Source organism: Bactrocera oleae, chromosome 3, assembly GCF_042242935.1.
Source record: "Bactrocera oleae isolate idBacOlea1 chromosome 3, idBacOlea1, whole genome shotgun sequence".
NCBI lineage: Eukaryota > Metazoa > Arthropoda > Insecta > Diptera > Tephritidae > Bactrocera > Bactrocera oleae.
The window spans coordinates 11,575,843-11,598,356 of NC_091537.1; the positions used below are offsets into that span (position 1 = coordinate 11,575,843).

The window sequence follows — 22,514 nt, forward strand, 5'->3', positions numbered from 1 at the left end:
AATTTCAACAAAAAACAACTCAAACAAATCAACACAACAAGAACTCAAGAAAAATCAGCTCAAAAGTCCAAAGATAAGCATATAACCGCACATTGAGAAGAATACCTTATGAAGAGATAATTAAGACAAAAGCAAGAAAAAACGTTAACTTCGGCTGCATCGAAGCTGTAACACCCTACATAGGTGCATTTCTATGTGCTATGTAAATACTTGTATATCTATTGTTGGCCGATATCGGCGATTACGACAAATGAGCAGCTACTTGGTGAAAAAGGACGTCTGCAACATTTCAAAGCGATAACCCAAAATAAAGACAATTTATAGGAGCTCCAACGTTTCCTTCAGAGTGTTACAAATTTCGTGGCAAACTTAATAAGTATACCCTGTTTAGAGTATAAAAATGAGAATAATGAATAAAATTAAACAAAAGTGAAGTACACTTACAATAAATGAAACACAATATGTCGACAAAGCCCATAACCATGAATTCGTAGCCAGCTGCTGGTCATTCGCAATGTAACTGTTGCCGCGAGCGCTTGTCTTTATACGTTAGTTCGATAGCGTTTTGAGCTTTTGAGCGTGTTTTGTGATTCTACAAATAAATTGTTTTAAAATTGTTAAGTTTCTTGTGTAATATTCAGTTTTATTTAGAATCTAAAAAAATTAAGTGAAATATAATATATGATAATAATAATATATTGAAATTTATTCAAACAGTAGTGCTTAGTGGCAGTATGCATACCAATTTCCGAACATTTCTATATTCACGTATTATTGAATAATATATTTATAGTAATATATTATTGCGGCTTGGTTTTGTGCAGGAAACGGGAAAGTGATAGCGCAGGCCAATCAGCTGTACTTACATCTTATTTTATATATATGTATATGTATATGTATATAATATGTATACATATATTTACGCTTTTGTTTCGCACTGTTGCTTAATTGATTAGTAACTTTATAAATATAACGCTCGAAACGGATATGCATTTGACTGCATACTTCTTCATATACTAGAAATTAGTATATGTTTGTAAATATATACTTATAATTAAATGTGACCGGCAGAAAGCCAATCAAACTTTGAAAAATGCGCTCTGTGATATTGACAAAATAACCATTATTACATGTATACATATTATGTGTAATAACAAGTGTACCATATATACATATGTATATAATTTTTGTTCAGAAAACCGCTTCTGTTCTAATTGCCCATATTTGCCATTTGAAGAAAAGATTTTTTAGTGGCTATATATTAGTGACAAAGTTATTATTAAGCCATAATATTTACATACAAGTATGTATGTATATGTCTGTATATATCTACAAATGTGTCTACGTGCTTGTATAGTGTATTTTTCTCCAAGAAACACTTACTTACCTACTTATACATATATACATATGTATGTTTACCAATCAGCACTGAAAGTAATGAAAATGTTCAATCTATTAAGAAGAACATCTATATTGTATACACATAAGTACTGCATACATATGTACATACATACATACATACCTAATTAAATATGTATACCATACCTATGTTTTTTTTTTCTATATCTGATTAGATCGCAGTTGAGTTATATATTCAAAAGAGAAAAGTTCATAATTGGAAATAAAAACACACTGCAGCATCGAACGATAACAAGATGTCGCGTCGGCTATATATTGCCGTGTTTGAAATTCTACAAATTGTCGCTTTGGTATGCGCAGCAGGGTAAGTAACTAATTTTTACTTTACTCGAAGTAAGAAAAAATCATATTTTATCTATACGAATATTATAAAGAGGAAAGATTTCATTTTTTGTTTGTTTGAATTGAATATGCTCCAAAACTACTTGACGAATTTCAAAAATATATATTATTATTATATAATATGTTTAAAAAGTTAGGGATAATTACTTAAACGCCAATAATGTGTAAAAATGACCTAAAAAATGTCGCGACAGCATATGTCTAACTCTTATAGTTACGTCACAATAAGTGTACTTTTATTTAAAAAAAATAAATAATATTAATTAAAATACCGCCTCTGTAAAAGCTCTTTATTTTTACCGCACCGGATTAATACTACATCCTTACCAATATTATTTACTTCATATTCAAGACTGATTGCATACCTTTATATAACTTTTGAATTATTCAATTAGGAAATTCCATTAAAATTGTATTACGTATTTAAACATATTAGCATTAGAAAAAGTTGCGTGGTAGGCGCCAACCCGTTCCGCTAAGTTGCAACATAATATGCGATATAGGCATCCTTGCGCCACGGGAGAGGAGTCAATGTCATGAAAGGAAGGTCAGCGCGTCTCACTTGCCCAGTTGGCTCCCTACAAAGCGATTGTGTGCGAAATTGTATATAAATAATATAAAAAGCTCGATGTTCACATATCATCGTTTATATGAACTCCTTTTCTCCCATGTGGGTTGGCAAATGGACTGATCTGGTAGTTATTTATAAAAATAGAAATATATTTTCAACTACAAGGATACAGATTTTATTGAAACTAATGTAACTTTAAAGAATATGGCGAATGAAATTTTTTTTACATATGTATACTACATACAAGTATGTACATACAATACCAATTTTGTATATATATCATACATAAAAAAAAAAATACATTATAAAATTGAATATGGCCATCATGTTTCTACACAAATTAGTGAAAATTGGTTGAAAAGGAAATATTTTAACATACAATAAATAAAATACCTGCCATATTTTTAACTAAACTTTAACTCATTTTCAACTGTTGAATCGAGAGGAAATTTGATCAAACGAAAAATCCACTAACAGTCAGGTTGTCATATACTAATTTAATATTTTCCAAAGTAAGCTCGAAAAAGTTTGAAGTATGCTTCTAAAAAACCGAAAATCAACAACGAACAAATCTTATATTTTTCTGATAATTTCATCTCGAAGTTTAGGCATATTTTTATTGTTAGGAATTATAATTATTGATTAATGGTAATATGACGGCAACAAAAGCAATGTTGTTTTTTACGAACCTTAAAAAAAATTAATTTTTAAAGTATTTAATAGCACAAATGTAAACTATTTGGCATTTCTTTCATTTGGAAAGCTTAATTGTTCTCTGAAATCGTTTAGTACATAAATATTCATTTAAGAAATATAATTATTTATTAATGGTGATGAGACGGCAACAAAAAAAAGTGTTGTTTTTTTACGTGTTTTATTTTTAAAGTACATAAACTATTAGCATTTATTTCATTTGAAAAGCTTAATCGTTCTCCTTTCCTACATACATACATATGCAATAATCATGTACTATTTGCAAATTATTTACGTCAAACAATGTCAGCGGATCGAAACATAAAACAAAGCAAAACATCATTATTATGATTTGCACGCCGGGAATTCCGTTTCGCAATTGCGAGGCGCGCACGTAGCACCTAGCGTGTACTTACTACATATCTAGATGAGTGAATGTATGCATATGACTTTTTATTTCTTGGTGCCGTGCAGAGAAAATTAAATATTGCACAGTAAAAAAACGTATAGTGTATTAAATTTTATTTATTAATTAACTTTTAATTTATTAACTTTCAACTTAATTCACGGAATTGTTCTTTAATATAATATGATATACATTGCTCAAATATAGCTACAGCTGCTATAACTTAAATATTGATAGTGGAAACGAAGACATTCAGGAACATAACTAATGACAGTTCGTTTCTTTCTTTCTTAGTAAGTGTAAAAAATTTTTTCTACGTTTCTCAAAACAAATACCAAAATAGTAAAAATTTGCGCAAAGCTGTTATCTTTGCAATGTCGTCGAAGTTTCCTACAGGGTATTTATTTATTTATGCGTATGTGTGTATATAAGTATCAGCTGTTTTTTCGCTGTGCGCCAAGTCTTTCTGACAACAAATAAAAGTGTAAAAACCGGCTAAATTGAATTATAGCACACCGCTTGGTTGTTATTGTGTTTATGTTACTAATATATATATACAAGTATGTATATAATGTTTCTTCTTTAAGCTGAGCACCGCTATGACTTGTCTGGTTGGTGTCAAAAATATTTTCAAACATATTTATATACATAAACTCTCAATCACATCTTTGAAAGAAATATGTTTAAGACACGCAATATCTTTAAATTCCAGCGCATTCAAAGTACGAAACCATTTACAGTTAATTATTAAAAACTGATTAATAGCTTAGTGGAAATAAATAATAATAATAATGTGCTGTTAATTTTTATTTCGGTCCACTTTTTTCTACCTTCAATTTTATACTTTTGTATATACTATAAAGGCTGATTTTGCCTATTACTAGAATTTAAATTTTAGAGATGAAATGAAAAGAGATAGTGGCAAAAGTGGCGTAGGCAGCTTAGTCTCAACAACGCTTAGTAGATGTTTAAACTGCTCTGACTACTAGTAAATTAATTAATACCCAACGTAACACGATAAAGAAAATTGCTAACTTCCTTAATGAAAATGCGTCTAAACTGTTCCTAACCGGCTTTCTCGATAATTATACCTAAACAGGGTATATTAAGTTTGCCACGATGTTTGTAACACCCAAAAGGAAAATTCGGAGATCCTATAACATATATACATATGTATTTAAATGATCAGCGTGACGAACTGAGTCGATTAAGCCATGTCCGCCTGTCCGTTTGTCTGTCCGTCTGTGAAGGGTATTACCACGTTTAAACGTTTTTCTGGCTTTGGTATAATATTTTACTCCCCTTTTGGTGTTCACACACACCGAACTGTAGTTACGAAATAAAATCAATATGCCGATTGAACACATCGTACATAAGACAAGGAGACACAGTTGTGGGGGCAGGCACTATACACTATATAATATATGTATATGTGTGTACGAGTATGAAATGAGATGATATAGTAGCTTAATTTTTTTATTTTTTTAAAACTTTCGTTCTATTTTTGCATATTTGATTAAGCGAGCCGGCATAATATACAATAAACAATACGATTCGTGACTAATGCGAAAAAACCCATGTGCAGAGGTTATCAGATGCAATTTCTGACCTATTGACTTTTTTAAATATACTTTTACTTGTATTAAATCTAAACGGCTGCAAGGCAGTACACATACACTCACATAAGTATGTGTGGTTCATATATTCATATGTACAATTCTTTAGATATAAGATCGATTTTGGATATATTTGTGCTCACATATAAGATTTGCTGTCGTTTATTTTTAAATCCACATTTTCATTTTACATTAAAAAAAATCAGAAAACATGAACAAAATAGCACATATCTTTATCATGTCAGTATTACAATATTGTGAGAAAATAAAGATACGTTCCAAAATCATTCGAGAATTCATCCAGTTGGTTGCGGAGATAATCTAACTTGATACTCAAATTAGTTACTAGCTTTTGACAATTTGCCAGCATATTTTGCACAATTTCTTCATAATTTGGTACTTAATGGTTAGCTAAGAACTTTTCGATTCTCGACACAAACTTTTCTTTGATTCACTTTCCAGAATAGTCATAACTTTGATAAAATCTGTATCTTTCAGTAATTGCTGTATCAAATATTCCACCTTTCAGCTTTTCCTTACTAAGTTCGAAAATTTTTTGTAAATCTCACTAAAATAATATCCTTCCAAGTCAAACGCTTTGACAAATTGTTTTACCATTTCTAACTTGATCACATATTAATTCACTGAGTTTCTTATGAGAAAATAACTTTGGTGTAGATGTTTCACGCTCTTATTCACATCTATTGGTAGACTATGCCGATATCTAGGGAATTGGCGACATCATTGTTTCTGAGTAGTTCATGCGAATAACTAGATCTAGATATCTCCACGTTTGATTTTTAGTAAAACCTTAAAACTTTTCGCATAATTCTGCACATATTTTCGGCAAAGAGGTTGAGAGTAATGATCACGTGACATTTGTATGCGCGAAAAAGGTGCGCAGAACTCTCATCAAGACTGGAACACTAATTTTGTATTACTAACAAGCCCATATTCATCAAAATATTAGATATGCAATTAGCTTAAAAACATATTTACTATTTTCATGAATAAGGTCGTAATCTGCACGCTTGAAAGCTTTATAATTTGTTAAAATATCCAGGGCAACAAAAAAATTGCTTTTGTAGAGCTGTGTTATTTATTTCGGCCTGGCATGTGTATATAATTATTGGCAGATTATTAATTAAAAAAAAAAACAATGAAATGTTTGTGCACGTTTATCTCCAATCAATTTATGTAGAAAGAATATTGAAGAGAGAAATAACTAGAATCTAAGTAAATCTTTAATGAAAAACCAGATATGGCAAGTAAAAAAGGAGATAGTAGATAACAAGAGAGTATCAACTAAAGATATTGACTTTAAAAACAAATTAATACAAAAAAGTCTACTAATTTAAACAGCAAAAGCGAAATGCACGATTATATTAGAAAATGGTTAATAACCTTTTATTAAAAGAAGTGAACAGGTTTTAAATCAGGGCTGACGCGCAGTCAAAATAAGATAGACAAGTTTATAATAACACAAAAAACAGATTGAAAAATATTATATTAACAAAAATTTTATAAAATTAAATTCAACAAATAGAAGTGTTTCCATTTTTCTTTACACAGACAATACTCAGTAATCGGACCTGGCACGATCCGCTCCAATTTTAAATATAATGTCGCTGTTTCAGTGCACAAGGCCGAAGGCCCATCCAAAATAGAAGTTAGCCTTATGGGTCCCTCGTATAATGAGACTAAAACCGTAGAGCTACAGCCAATGTCCACTGAAAATGTTGAATTTAATGTGCCACAACTGCAGAGTGGTGATTATAGTCTGGTTGCCAAGGGTGTGTCTGGTCTTGTGTTCGAGAACTCAACAAAGTTAAATTATGCAGACTACAAGCCAGCCACGTTTATACAAACAGATAAAGCCACCTATAAACCAGGTGACTTAGTGCAGTTCCGGGTACTATTTTTGGATGCCAATACACGTCCAGCAAAAATTGAGCAGCCCATCTCGATTCTGATCAATGTACGTATTATGCACATACTTATATTTTAACCCAAGCACCGTTTATTCCTTACACATTTTTGTATAGGATGGCGCACGGAATCGTATTAAACAATTCCAGGACGTCAATTTGACCAAAGGTGTTTACACCGGCGAATTTCAACTCTCCGAACAACCTGTGCTCGGCGATTGGAATATCGAGGTTGTTGTCAAGGGTCAATCATCGGAATCCAAATCTTTTGAGGTGGCGAAATATGTCTTGCCTAAATTTGAAGTGTCTATTGAAACCGCCAAAGATGTAGCCATTCCTGATGGCGTTATTAAGGTGACCGTGCGCTCAAAGTATACCTACGGTAAATCTGTCGAAGGCGTGGCAACGGTATCCATCAAACCCATATATCATCATTATGGCATGAATATTCAACCCGAGGCATCCAAAATGGTTTACGTCGATGGCAAAGGACATGTTGAGTTTGATTTAGGTAAGGACTTAAGTATCAGTGGTGACCGCACATATGTGCCGCCATTGAAAGTGTTGGCTACTATGAAGGAGAAACTCACTGGTAATACACAAAATGCCTCAGCAACTATAAACTTACATTCCGAACGCTATCGCATCGAAGGTGTTAACGTGCCGACCAACTATCAACATGGCAAACCAACCAAAATTACCGTTGTTGTGAAGAATGTGGATGGCTCGCCAGTGTTTGATACAAAGAATAAAGCAAAACTGATTGTGCATCCCCCACGTGATTATATGTTTAGAGATTATCTCTCCCCAGATGAAACTACTCAAAAGCAAGAAGATAAAGTTATGGAATTTGAGTCAAATCTTGACGAGCACGGCATGGTTACATTTGAGTTTACTTTGGCCGAAACTGACCGATACTATACCGTAAAATGTCAATTCCTAGACACTACAACATATCTAAGCTCTATCTCTAAATTTATACCTACACTCGATAAACCGGAATTGCTCAAATTGTCGGTAAACACAGAAAAGTAAGTACACATATAATTTCGTAAATATAAGTGAGGGAGAGTATAACTAAAACACACATACTTATACACATACGTACACATCTGAAAATTAATTTGCAGACCTCGTCTGGGCAAGCCCGTTGTAGTGGAGGTAACATCGAGTGAAAATATCCCATACTTTGTTTACACCATTGTTGCACGTGGCAATATATTGAAGAGTGAATATGTCGGTGTGCCGGAAGGACGGAAGTCGCAGACCATAAAATTTATACCTACCTTCGAAATGATACCGAAAGCCAGTATATACGTGCATTATGTTTACGACAATAATTTGCGTTTCGAAGAGAAGTCAGTACGGTTTGAAAAACAATTCGAAAATACCGTAAGTTATCAAACTCGTAATTACAAGAAAAGTCAATCAATCGGTTAGGAGCAATCTAAGCTTAATCACTATATTCGCATATTATAATATGTTAAGGATGTTGTAGCTGATCAAAATTCTACTAACCCGTACTTATTTTCAACATATTAAATCTATCAATTCATCAAAAACTCTAGTAATATACCATAATTATTTCGTGAAATATACAAACGATTTTAGCTTAAATTTTCAAAATTATTAGACCCTATACAGGATATATTAAGTTTGCCACTAGTCCCTCAGTTTTTCAGATATCACACACGTACCTTTCTCACAAATAGGCTGCTTATTTGTAATAATCACCGATATCAGATCACTATAGCATATAGCTGCAATACAAACTGAACAATCAAAGTCAAATTCTTGTGTGAAAACTTTTGACGGGATATCTTCACAAAATTTGGGGATGGAATATTTCCATTATATATATAGCAATTGGACACATATTCCCTTTGATTATAAAATACCATAGCATTTACTAATATTTTCTTTTGTATAGATCGACATTAGTGCACAACCCCAAGCGAAACCTGGCGAGGAGGTACAGCTTCATATTAAAACAGATCCTGATTCATTTGTCGGTTTACTCGGTGTTGATCAGAGCGTGCTATTACTCAAATCGGGCAATGATATAACAAAGGATCAAATATTCAACACTTTAAGCAACTATGATGCTAATACACCATGGATGCGGGGTTATGGACGCTATCCGGGACAAGAGTCCGGTGTGGTAACAATGACAAATGCTAATTATCCATACAAGGATGGTAAGTACATAATTATATTAGCATTCCACAAAACAATTATTAGTATTATACGTATTGAAAGAAATCACATTATAAACATAAATATTACATAAATAATGTTGATCACATAAATATATGTATGTAAATCCAAGAGTTATATCCATCACCACTGGCACTTGCTGATAGCGTGCTAAACGATGAGTATTTTGAAGTTGCTCTCAACGATGAGCCCATGCATCGAGATATTACGGATCGGACAATTGATCCTTCAGCTTATGGCGTTTTGCCGATACGGAAAATGTTTTTAGAAAGCTGGATTTGGACATTGCGTAATAGGTTCGTTCCCAGTGTATTTGCTTCAAAGAAAAACGAGCACACAAAAGCAACTCTTATGCCTAATGGTGGTGACTAAAAATAATATTTGTAGTGATTTCGATCGTTGCCTATGGTTCCACAGTTGTAAATATTTAGCATGTGCGATTCAGTTCAAATTATTTCGAAAAATAACGCTTTCTAGGAATGAAACACTTCTTGTTTACACCGTTAAAAAGAATTGAAAACTAATTGAGTATATTTATATGCGCGGTGGAGGACACTAAATATTTAGATATATAATATAAATCTGAGTGGTACAAAATAGCCCACCTATAACTATAACTCACACAAACTCTACCTACCTACGTTAAATTATACTTCGATTGTTGATGTTTTTTTGTTTTAGCTGAATGGTATTTACTTTCTTTTAGAACTTTTATATATGGCAGATTTCGAATTAGAACCAGAAATTCTATTTGATTCAGAAGATGAAACAGACTCCATAGATCGTTTCGATGCTAATAGCGTGTCGACGCAAACATCCGAGACCACTTACAACGTACGTAAAAATTTCAATGATGTGTGGATTTGGTACGAAAGTGGCTCACCGAATGCCATTGAACGGTTGGTTAACGAAAGATTACTTCGTGTGCACATTAAAAGGAATTGTATGCATACGGAGCACTCCAAAAAAAATAATACAATAGTACCAAAACTAAACATAAAATAGCAAAAACAGTAACAAACGACAACAAAACGAAAAAGAAAACAAAGTACAATACTAATAATAATAGTACGGCTAAACACTTTTTTGTAGGTCTTATAATGGTGGTCTGTTTTTACTGCACCACATGTTCCATCTATATTCGAAATTCGATTCACACATAATTTTTTCGAGCTATTATCAGTTATTACCAAATTTTTATCAGAAAACAGAAAATTGTCTAGAAAGCCCAATTTGAATATTATCAAAATGCAACTTTACGATGTAGCAGAAGCGAAATAATTAACTGTTTATAATTTGGAATATGTTAGACTTTTATCTACTCTACTTATCATCTACTTCCAACTATGCAGTACTAGATCAATTATAGCTCCGTGTGTATACAAATTCTGAAAATTATTGAAACTTCTCTATGTACAATATTTTTTTAAATATGTAGTGGCTGTGAACTACTTACTGAATTTTCCTCTTAACAATTGAATGTTGCTTATTGTGGAACTGTTTTGTTGGATATGCAAATCAGCATGTGAAATTATAGTAGTATTTTTACAAGAAGCATAAAACAGAAAATTTTTTTTATAATGGTGCTAATCTATTTATAGGTGTACCTCGTTATTATTTCTTGAGAGCCCGTACTGGTATTGAGCCAATGGGTATGGTATATATGCATCATACATCATATAATGTACAAAATTCGTTTGCGCCGATATTTTCACCAAGTTTAACACGTCCTACGAAAATTCGTAAGGACTTCACTGAAGCTTGGATTTACGATAGTTTTTCAACTGGTGGCGGTAAAATGTTAGTTGCAAACTAGAGCATAAATACTTTCATGTACACAAACACAAATACATAACTCCATAAGCTTGTCTTCACAATTTCCTATAAATAATATATGTACATACATATACGTAGGCGCCACTTTTTTGTAAGCAATTGGCGAAAGAACATTCAACTCATTCAACACTTAAAGATCTGTAACAGTCCGGTCCCCGCTGTTAAGATTTTCGCATTTCAAGTGCTATTGTGGTACAGTGCGTTCAAAAAAAAAAAAGCGTTTTTCCTGTGAGCAGTCAATTCGCCGAGAACTGTTTTTATTTTTATGCAAACTCACAAATGTTCAATGTATCACGTCGTGCCGTGAAATAACAAAATTTAGTGCTCAGTAGAAGAAAAGTTTTGAAGCAGGCTTTTTAACAAATCATTCTAAAGGTTCCGAATGGACTATTAAAAAACTGCAAAGTATTGTATTTCAATACGAGTTGTAACTTAGTGAAGAGGTGGTCTGACTATTATGGAGAAACTGGAAACGTAGATGGCCATCCAGGAAGAGGGATCACAAAGCTACTGTTTTGCTAGTTGATCAGAAAAGACTGTTCAGCCTAAGAAAAGCTTAAAAAAATTCTGTTTAAAGAAGGATTAGATACATCTCTAAATACAATACGGGATAGACTTCAGAGATCTGACATAAAACGCAGCAGTACTTTATTCAAACACTTACTTTCAGGAACACACATTGAAAAAAGGTTACATTGAGCGCAGGAAAACAACAATCATGATTGGTGTAATGTAATATTTGCAGATGAGTCAACTTTGGTATAGCTCAACCCCTTGAAAAAAAAGAACAAATATTTGTTCAAAGGAATGCTTAGCCACTCCAAAAGGTGCATGTTCTGTTCATGCTTCTCTGATCATGGATTTGGGGTTTAGAGGTGCTTCACAGAAAACCCGAACGCCGTTAAAATGATAATAGTATAGAAAGGGTTTACTGAAGACAGCTGAAATATTTTACGGTAAAAATAACAATGATTGGATACTGCAAGAAGACAATGACCCAACCATATAGGCGAATACTCTGTACTTAATGGAAACAAGAAAACCATATTGTTTATTTAGCTTGACCATCACAGTCACAAAAGCCAAAATATCAAAAAAAAATTTAATGTCAACAAAAGATTTTAATATACCAGGAGCATCTTGTTGAATATACCAAAAATTTACTTGCAAGTTGCCAGCAAAGATATCAGCCTATTATAGACAATGCGGTAGATTGGAGCAAGTATTGAATAAACGTATATAAAAAATTATTGTATTTTCTATAATTACAAAATTTTTCCCAATAAAAGCTACCTTCACTTTGGAAAAGGAAAACGTGTTTTTTTTTTTTGTTTTTTTTTTTGAACGCACTGTGCCAACTGTGTGTCCTTTTAGCGCGTGTTCTTTTGCCATACGTACAGAAGTGCATTCAAAATATTTAACACTAATCATTAATTGTAGGTGCACCAACACATCAAAAAGCACATTCGGTTAACTAAACATAAATTTAATAATTGAATTAATTTATATTATATGACGATCTTTTGACAAATAATTACACTAAATATATTTGTAAAAGTTTTCTTTGTCGTAATGATAATAGATATCTTTAACGCAACTATGTGTACTTATATTATTATCAAAATGTAAAAAACAATTACTATTAGCTAGTTCTTCTTCCAAACCACGCTCTTTTATATCAACTAATTTCATTTTTCACTATTATATATTAATATTATATTATAAAAGTGGCATTCTTTAGAGAAAATATACCATCATAGCAATTAAATATTACATATTTAACCACAACCTTTTTCTTAACACTTTTTACTATTTATTTTTTTTACTCTATCAAGAATTATGCACCATATTTTTAAAACACACTGCATTTTTACGAACTTGTATGCCACTTTCTACTACGCTGAATGCGATCGTTTTGTTGCAAGTCAATGTTGGAGACTTTTCTAGTTTTCCTGCAAGGAACATATGATGTATTGCGAATTTTTATCAAACAACAACCGTTTTTTACTAATATCATTTGCACTCGATCTGCGATTTTCGCTATAGACCAATATTTAACAATTCCAGCCAGATCGTTAATAACAGATTCGTTTAAATGAGAGGCAACTGGAGCCTTAACAAGCTATGAATATTGCGCATAAAATAATTAAAATAGTTAGAAAGAAACTAAAGAAAAAAATTTATAAAAAATAATATAAAGAGAAATAAAAATATATTTTGTTCGCAGTTTATTCTTACTTTGACGCTGAGTTTCAACAACCAATTTATGCTTTAGCTGCTCTTGGGGGGCCTCCCGCGCAACCCAATTTTAGGCCTGCAGCTTTTCCTGCACCAGCGCAACCCTTAGCTACAGCAACCGCTATAACGCCAATCTTAAGACAAAATTTTATTGAAAATTGGATATATATGAATCGAGAAAAGTAAATTTATTTTATGATTACTATGTGATTTAGAGCTTTGCTATATTCGCCGCCTCGTTGTTATATGCATGTAATCGTACGATGTTAGTGGTAAAAGTTTGGCGAATACAGCTTTTATATTTAAGCTTTTCAATATTTATATATATTTTTTTGAAGTATCCTCATATATAGCTAAAACACGTATGGCTTTTTAGAAACATATCCTCTTTCTAAATTACTTAAAGGGATGCAGGGTTAATTCGTGTCAAATAAGCCCATTTTTATAATTTTTTTATCAAACAGTTAAAATCAAATTTTAAAAACCGATTATACATTATAGTATGACATTTGAAGAATATTTTATTAAACTTTCACGCAGAAAAATTGAAAAATATGGCAATAGCAACAATTACTGTGGAGCGTCTCGAAAAAAACGTTGAATTGCGGTGCCTCTCATAACTCGGTGCTGGATCATTTGGGATCAGAACATAAAAATTTATCGTTAAATAACGTTGATGAGGTTTTAAAAATTTAAATTTTGCACTTTTTGTGAACACTTTGGAGAAAAATACGCAATTTTTTTCGAATAAATCGGTTAACCAACGTTATCTCGTAAATTATATATAGAAATAATGTGCGCGAAATTTCAAAACGACCGTTGCAGTAGTTTTGAAGTGATGGTGAGAAGGGACTGAGACTCATTTAGCCAAGGAGCACTGAGAGCACATGAGAGCACGTGACAGAAAATGAGTTAAAGCTGTGAAATGTGATGTAAATAAGACAGATATAAAAAAAAACGCAACTTCGTAAATTCTGTTCCAGTCGTCTTGAAATTTTGACGCGATTTTCTTGAAATATTATGCAATCATTTGGGACAAACTCTAAAATTTAAAAACCCTACTGCCCTCTTAAGTATATCTAAGGTGTCGGGTATTAAAAAACACTGTTTCTTGTAGTTTTATGTGAACACTTTTTATATCAAAAATACTCTCCGAGAAATGTGTAGTAACTATCTGGAAGGTGGAAAATATATACTTGTATGTACAATATATTCGTATATCACAAATATTCTAAGTCATTTACTTTGCGACAAACTCATTCAGAGCACCCTCAGCAAAACATATTCATATATATATATTTATAGTGATTTTTGTCTGAACAATACATAAGTATAGATCTCAATATATTATATATTGTTATAAAATTTTTCAGACTTAAAAGTGTCATAGTAGTTCTTCGAGGGAAGATTATATTTTCTAAATAGCATTTACCTACGCAGCAGAAACTGCTGATGTAAGAAAAGCCTTTATCGAAATTTGGATTTTCTGCGACAAGAGAATGTACTTAAAACGTTGTGTTAACATTGTACAGTAAAAGTTTTTTAAATTTTGAAAATCTTGGATCTCAAATAATGTTATACGAAAAGCAAAATTTACGAATATATTCGTACTTAAAAGAATGACATATATATATATATGTATGTTTACACCTCATAGAAAAACCCTCGTAAAAAGGTTGATTTATTGTTCACACTTGCAGACCCTTACAACAATGTCGTACTTGAAGACCGGATGTTTATGCTACCTCTACCACGTCTCATGTTTAGACTTGAGTCGGATTACCCTTACCATAGACGTATGTTTGCCTCTTCATCAAGAGATGATTACCCTTACCATAGACGTATGCTTGCCTCTTCATCAAGAAAGCAAGCATTTTCAGCAATGGTACCAATATTACGCAAAATTTTTGTGGAAGCATGGATATACGAAAACATTGAGTAATTTGTGTTTAAATATATTAATAAATTTACAAAAATTTAACGCACTGGGAAATTAAGTTAAATATATAAAAGATATACATAAAACAGTTATATTAACTAACATGCGTACATCGATAACATAGTACTTGTGATTGTTGATGGATTTATATATAATATGAAAGTGAAAATCATAACTTTAGCAAAATTTTTCCGTATTTTTGATTACAGCGTAGCTAGGGCGCTTAGTGAACTGGAGTTGTCATCTACATATATTGTGGATGAAAACAGCAGATCAAAATTTTGATCAATATGGTATAGATTTCCTTGCCTTGATCAATTTATCTTCAATTTACAACATAAACTTCTATACAGTTAAGATATCTGTTCATTGTAATATTTTAGTGGATCTAAATTAAGGTTTCAGCTTATATTTGATGTCACCTATAATATTTTTGTTCTTAATCAATTTCGATTCAAAAGAGGCAGAACTTATTTACTGGACTATAAATCCGATACCCGAAGAAGAGCTTCTTTTTCACGATCTCGATCTCATTGCCGCAGCAGCTTCGTTGAGAGAAGATACGATAGACGATATAGCATACTTTGCGCAAAATTTACATGCTCGGCCTACGAAACCACCGATACGCACCTACGTAGAGCGCTCTTGGACGTGCTCAAATGTTGAATTACTGCTTTATATCGAGTAACTTGATAAAAGAAAATGAACAACGCTTAACGCTTTAATAAGCAGCTATATTATATAAGGTCATACACGCTCTTACCATAAATATTCTCGGAGCTTTTTTCTTTCAACATTTGCTAAGTGTGTTCGCTTAGAAAAATTTATAAATTTCTAAGAACACCGCCATTTACAGTCTCTAAACTCTTTTGAATACATTTTTCCTTTCATGCAAACTGCTCCATTGCCTTGACTACAAAACTCTAAAACGCTTTGCATATACAAGTATAATAACAAATTAAAGTCGAATTCACCTCTTCACCCCAGCTCTCAACATCGTATACTCGTATATCATAAGGAGCGGCAATGAGAAACGCTCCGAGTTAGTCAGCAATAGATCATCCCTGGTGCTTAGATACAATGCAGTTCACCGCTACGGTGGTCATTCTAATCACGGGAATACGCTAATTATACCGTCAATACGTAGAAATTTTGCAGAAAATTGGATATTCGATATTGTTGAGTAATAAAATACTATTATCATATTGATTTCTTAACGTTCAACAATGCGATGTGCTTATACCTCATGTGGTTTTTAGTGTTCTTATGGTGTATATTTACTCACTCGAAACTATGAATGATGTTATGAGTTTAAATTTAAAATTCGTGTTAATAGATATTCACAAATTTTACATATAAAAACAGGAATGTAAGCCGGATAAAAAATATATTCGGTTCGGTTCGGTTCGGTTCGAAATTTGCACGTTCGAAATTTTATTTTTTGACTCTAAACAGGGTTTCTTTTCGATTCAACAGTAGGTAAATTTTTCTCTATATATTCTAAAAACAACATCATTCAAAAACCGCTTTATATCAGCAAAAAGCTGTTTAGCTATAAAACGCATATTTCTGAACTTCGCTTCATTCTTACCTATTTTTCTCAAAATTTCAAAAGTTTCTCCTCAAATTTGAGTTCTGAAAACATTCACATTCCATTAGATGTAAAAAAAATTGGTGCTTATGAAATATATAAAGAATGTAATGAATAGATTTGTGATATAGATAGATAAAACGTTACTGCATCCATTTTAAAACCTGTTCAGATTTCTGGTAAAAACCGTGCCATTGTTTATTTATGTTTTGGCTATAAAATTACTACATTAATAAAGATAATACTTGCATGACTAATAATTAGTTAAGCTTAAGATTTATATATAAGTACAGCTTCTCCATGATGTATTTGTGTTCTATACATGTCTTCCGAATAGGCCATAAGAAAAGTCAGCCTATAGCAAGCGGTTCCAGCGGTGGTAAGGTGCCGATAAGTGGGGCCTCCAAATACCGCAAGCAATCGACAACAGAAACCTCGTTGACAGCCAGCCCCACAACTGCTGATTCTATAACAACGGATATTGGCAGCGATATGCAATTTGAATACGAATTGCATGCGCGTGAACATTTTTTTGAAAATTGGATTTTTGACAAAATTTTCGCGGTGAAATCGTACGATTTTTTTATTAATAAAAATTTGTGTAAAATGTGTTGTGACGCAACAAACCACTATTCTGGATAATACTTTGCAACCTTAAGTACTTAATTTATCAAAAAATATTGGGATCTATATTGAATGCTTCCCATCTTAATTATCAACTTCTGTTTACTAATTTAAATGGTTTTAGGTTATTTTGTATATGTATATGCATAGTACTTTATGTATGAGTACCCTTTATTTAATGAGAATGCTTCAGTTTTCACATATTTCCGGACAAATTGTACCTGAGGGCAGGATTTTATTTGTATTTAAAATTAAAAAGCTGTGATAATATTAATTTTGGGTTCCTGAAAAATGTATTTTTAATGCAAATTAGCTAGTACCAAATTACTGCATATCACGCGCATACGAAAGATCCCGCCGTAAGCCTATAATAAGCTGTCACTCTTTGCCAAGTAACCTCTAAGGGAGTTTTAGAAGAAGTGCTCTTCAAAAATATTTTCGAGATATTTTAATTAATACAATATCAGAAGCTTAATATATACTTAAATATATTTCATTGCTTGTTTGTTTGAATTGAATAGGCTCCGAAACTACTTGACGTATTTGAAAACTTATTTCACCGTTGTGAAACTACACTCTCTCCGGTGAACATAGGCTATATTTAATTTTTAAAAAACTTAGGAATCCTTACTAAAAGGGCCAATAATGTAACCCAAGGTGAAAACAATGACATAAAAAATTACTTACATAACGTGCGCTGCGTATGCTATTGTTTATAGAACAAAATAATGTACTACGACTACGGCAGAATTGTCGTCTATATGAAGTCCTTTTCCCCCCAGTGTCCCCTAGCTAATAATATTTTTAATAACACTTATAATTACTTTCTGTACATCATTCAATTCTCTCTGTTGTCCATTTAAACGCAAGCCCAACTGCGAATTTTAGTTTCTTCTATATATATATGTATATAGGGAATATATATATATGTATATATTATATATATATATACAAGTACATATGTATATATCCATGTTTATTATAAATTTTTGCTTCGCACTCATCTCTAATAGTAATTATGTAAAAATTTTTTAGTTATTAACTATTATGTTCAACTGCCAGCGCCTATGCCTTGGGGGCCAATTGTTCACTCTTTACCTACAAATCCACCGCTCATTTACACAACTACCACCGCAACAATAGTTGCAAACAGCAACACAGCAGTTCGTAAAGCATTTAGAGAATCATGGATTTTCGATAATAATGAAATGTAGGTTTTCGTAAAGAAGATTCACTTCATGCCTACTATTATATAATACTTTATATTACCATTAAATATTATATGACGCACTGGCAATGGTGACGCACACTCAATACCGCTAGCAATTCTGCAACTGTGGTAGCACTTAGTCAATACATTGCATTTACAAAAAAAAAAAGAGAATAAAACTGATATTTTAATTTTCAGTTTTTATTTTTAGTTAATTAAGAAAAAGCATGCTCACCTTTCGAAATCTAATGAATACCCTGCATTAGTCGAATAATTTCTTTCGATACAAAAATATTATGACTTTTTAATCTCATTTGAGTGTAGAGTGTATTCAAAATATTACATCATAAAGGTAATCTTTAAAGTATAACGGTATGTAAGCATATATAATACATATATGTATCATTTCGTAGAACAACCTTTCATACTAAATATTTTCGGAAACATAGTTTCGATTTTAACTGCTTATAATTTAGGAACATTATTCAAAAAATATAAGTTTTAGTATGACATTCTCTTTTGCGAACATTTTATATATCATATATCCACATAAAAATATACACATTTTTAACTGTAAATATGTATTGCTCTGAAAACAGTCCTTACGTAGGCTTTGTACATTGGTAATAATGACGAGCTCACATTGCATGTTGTGATTTTCAATGGATCCGCATTCTTATAACCAAAAATATTGCTATTTATATTCACATTTAATTTAATTTTTTCTATATACACACACGTATAATATAACCTAAATACACATAGTTCTAGATATAACACACTTGCATGCACGCATATATACATATGTATATGTTTGAAAACGCTTTTGTAGTAATTTCCGTCGAACTTTAAATCACGCTTGCCGCTTTCGCTTTTTGCCTGTTTCGTGTTATTATCTTACATTCCAAATCGTGTCACTAATAATAATAACGTGCATATTTCTATTCCCTTACTTTAACGCTTCGATTACAGTACGGATGGTGGCAATTTTACCTTGAGCAAGAAGATACCCGACACCATCACATCATGGGTTGTCACGGGCTTCTCACTAAATCCCAACACTGGCATTGCGCTCACGGCCGATCCCACAAAAATACAAGTATTCCAGCCCTTCTTTGTCTCTACTAATCTACCGTATTCGGTTAAGCGCGGTAAGTTAAAGCGCACTATACTTAAAGTACTTATACAAACTTTTGTAATTTACTCCTCACTTTGTTTGGTTACTTTAGGCGAAGTTATTGCTATACCCGTTATAATCTTCAATTATATGGACAAAGCTTTGGATGCAGAGGTAGTAATGGAAAATACGGATAATGAGTATGACTTTACCGAAGCGACCAATGAGATTGAAGACAAGCCGTTAGATGTGGTGCAACGCGTTAAACGTGTCTCAGTTGCATCAAATACCGGTCGCAGCATTTCCTTTATGATACGTCCCAAAAAGATTGGACAGATCACATTGAAAATCACTGCAACTACACCACTGGCCGGTGATGCCATACACCAAATGCTTAAAGTGGAACCGGAGGGTGTGACACAATATGAAAATCGTGCCGTCTTCATAAATCTAAAAGATAAAAATGTGTACAATGAGAAATTAAATGTAGATGTGCCAGCCGAAGCTGTACCCGACTCAGAATACATAGAATTTTCTGTAGTGGGTGATTTGCTTGGGCCAACGTTGAAAAACCTGGACAAACTGGTGCGCATGCCTTATGGCTGTGGCGAACAAAATATGGTGAATTTCGTGCCGAATATATTAGTTTTGCATTATTTGAAAGCAATCTCCAAGAGCATGCCTGCAATAACGGAAAAGGCAAAGAAGTTCCTCGATATTGGTTATCAACGTGAATTAACTTACAAACACGATGATGGTTCGTACAGCGCTTTTGGCAAATCTGATAAATCAGGCAGCACTTGGCTGACGGCATATGTGATGCGTTCGTTCCACCAAGCAGCAAAATACACGGATATTGATCCCAAAGTTATTGTAGAGGGATTGGACTTTTTAGCGTCGAAACAAGCAACAAATGGTAGTTTCCCCGAATATGGAAAACTCTTCGATTCGGCACATCAGAATGAGTTGGGTTTAACAGCGTTTGTTTTGTTGGCATTCCTGGAAAATGTGGTAAGTAGAATACAGTAAGGTAGAGTTATGCAGATTATTTTGTTTCTGTATAAAGATATGCTTAAGTATTGCTGATTTCAATTTTATTAAAATTATTTTAATAATCTTTTATTAAGCGTTATTAAGTTAAGATAATAAAAATTATCAACGACCGCCAATTTTTATGCTGCTGCTGCGCTTTAGTAATTACTACACACGATGCCCTTTACTTTCATAAATCTTTTTCATTTCACACACATACAGGAGCTCATAGAAAAGTACAAACCTCAGGTCGACAATGGTATGAAATATCTATTGGATAACGTGGATAAAACTGTTGATCAATACTCGCTCGCAATTGCTGCATTAGCACTACAAATTGCCAAAAATCCCGCAGCCGATCAGGTGCTAACCAAACTACAAGGTCTCGCCAAGCAGGAGAGCGATCGCAAGTGGTGGTCCAAGGTTGATGCTCCGACTGAGGGTAGCAGCGCCATATGGCGTTGGCAGCCAAGTAGTAATGATGTAGAAATTACATCGTACATACTTCTTGCCATACTAGATAAAGATGGCGCCGAAAATGCTTTGCCCGTTATTAAGTGGTTGATTTCACAACGCAACAGTAACGGTGGTTTTGCTTCTACGCAAGACACCGTGGTCGGGCTGCAGGCACTCATAAGCTTTGCAGAGAAAACCGGCGCTGGCAGTGGTACTATGGACATTGAATTTATTTCAAGTGGCGGTGAGGAAAATAAGGGTGCCATTGCGGTAAACGCAGAAAATTCGCTGGTGCTGCAAACACATGTGGTAAGTTAATTAAAGTGCGTCTTATAAATTTTGAATTAAACTAACTTAAATAATATTATGATTTCTTCTGAACACAGCTACCGAAAACAACACGCCAGGTTGATTTCAACGCCAAGGGTAATGGCTCATCTATGGTGCAATTATCATACCGTTATAATTTGGCAGAAAAGGATAAAGCACCAAGCTTTCAGGTGACAACAAATGTCAAGGAAGATCAAAACTTATTAATTATGGACGTATGTGCGGAATATGTGCCCGAGGATGCAGCCGAACAAAAAGAATCCAATATGGCTGTAATGGAGATAGCGCTACCATCCGGCTACACTGCGGAAACTGAAGCTTTTAGCGCTATTGAAGCGGTGGACCACGTTAAACGTACCGAAACGAAAAACTCTGATTCGACGGTAATTGTCTACTTTGATGGTTTGAAACCGGCCGATAGTAAGTGTGTGCCTGTTAAAGCATCCAAAACACATGCGGTGGCCAAACAAAAGCCCGCAGCGGTCACCATCTATGATTATTACCAAACAAATCGTCGTGCCACCGAATATTATCAGGTTAATTCATCGCTATGTGATATTTGCGAGGGCGAGGATTGTGGTGCATCGTGTCAAAAATTAAAGGAAAGTAATATTTAATATGCATTAACTTGCCTCAAGCAATTCACTCTAAAAGCATCAAAATTGTAATTTAAATTAATGTCAGTGGTAAATTCTTATATCGGAAATATGTATATTTGTGAAAATTGATGATACCTATACGCGTATGTATATTTGTGTAAAAAAATATCAAAATTGAGTAACTAAATAAATTTGTTAAAATGTCAAGTGTATAATATATATTTATAAAACACAAACTAACACTTTCCCAAAATAAAACTGAAATGATGAATATGATACCTTAATATGGCTGCATTTTCTTTAATTTAATTAACATATATAGTTGATGTTGCGGTTAATTACACTTATCA

The 22,514-nt window shown here is 33.0% G+C and overlaps 1 protein-coding gene across 9 annotated transcripts; it reads left to right on the plus strand.

Annotated features, from left to right (window-relative positions):
- The first annotated feature begins 486 nt into the window (after positions 1-486).
- Tep2 (Thioester-containing protein 2) lies at positions 487-22,448 on the plus strand. 9 transcript variants are annotated; one of them, XM_070107481.1, is made up of 11 exons: positions 487-616; positions 1,575-1,723; positions 6,620-7,025; positions 7,093-8,006; positions 8,106-8,367; positions 8,906-9,173; positions 14,967-15,204; positions 19,603-19,781; positions 19,860-20,758; positions 21,002-21,544; positions 21,622-22,448. In XM_070107481.1, exons 2-11 carry the CDS (start codon positions 1,656-1,658, stop codon positions 22,180-22,182), a joined length of 4,338 nt encoding a protein of 1,445 aa, XP_069963582.1. In that variant the 5' UTR covers positions 487-616; positions 1,575-1,655; the 3' UTR covers positions 22,183-22,448. The 9 variants fall into 9 exon arrangements, with proteins under 9 accessions (XP_069963582.1, XP_069963588.1, XP_069963587.1 ...); XM_070107487.1 differs by lacking the exon at positions 14,967-15,204 and adding an exon at positions 9,305-9,488 and having other exon boundaries at positions 490-630; XM_070107486.1 differs by lacking the exon at positions 14,967-15,204 and adding an exon at positions 9,899-10,091 and having other exon boundaries at positions 490-630.
- The last annotated feature ends 66 nt before the right edge of the window (positions 22,449-22,514 follow it).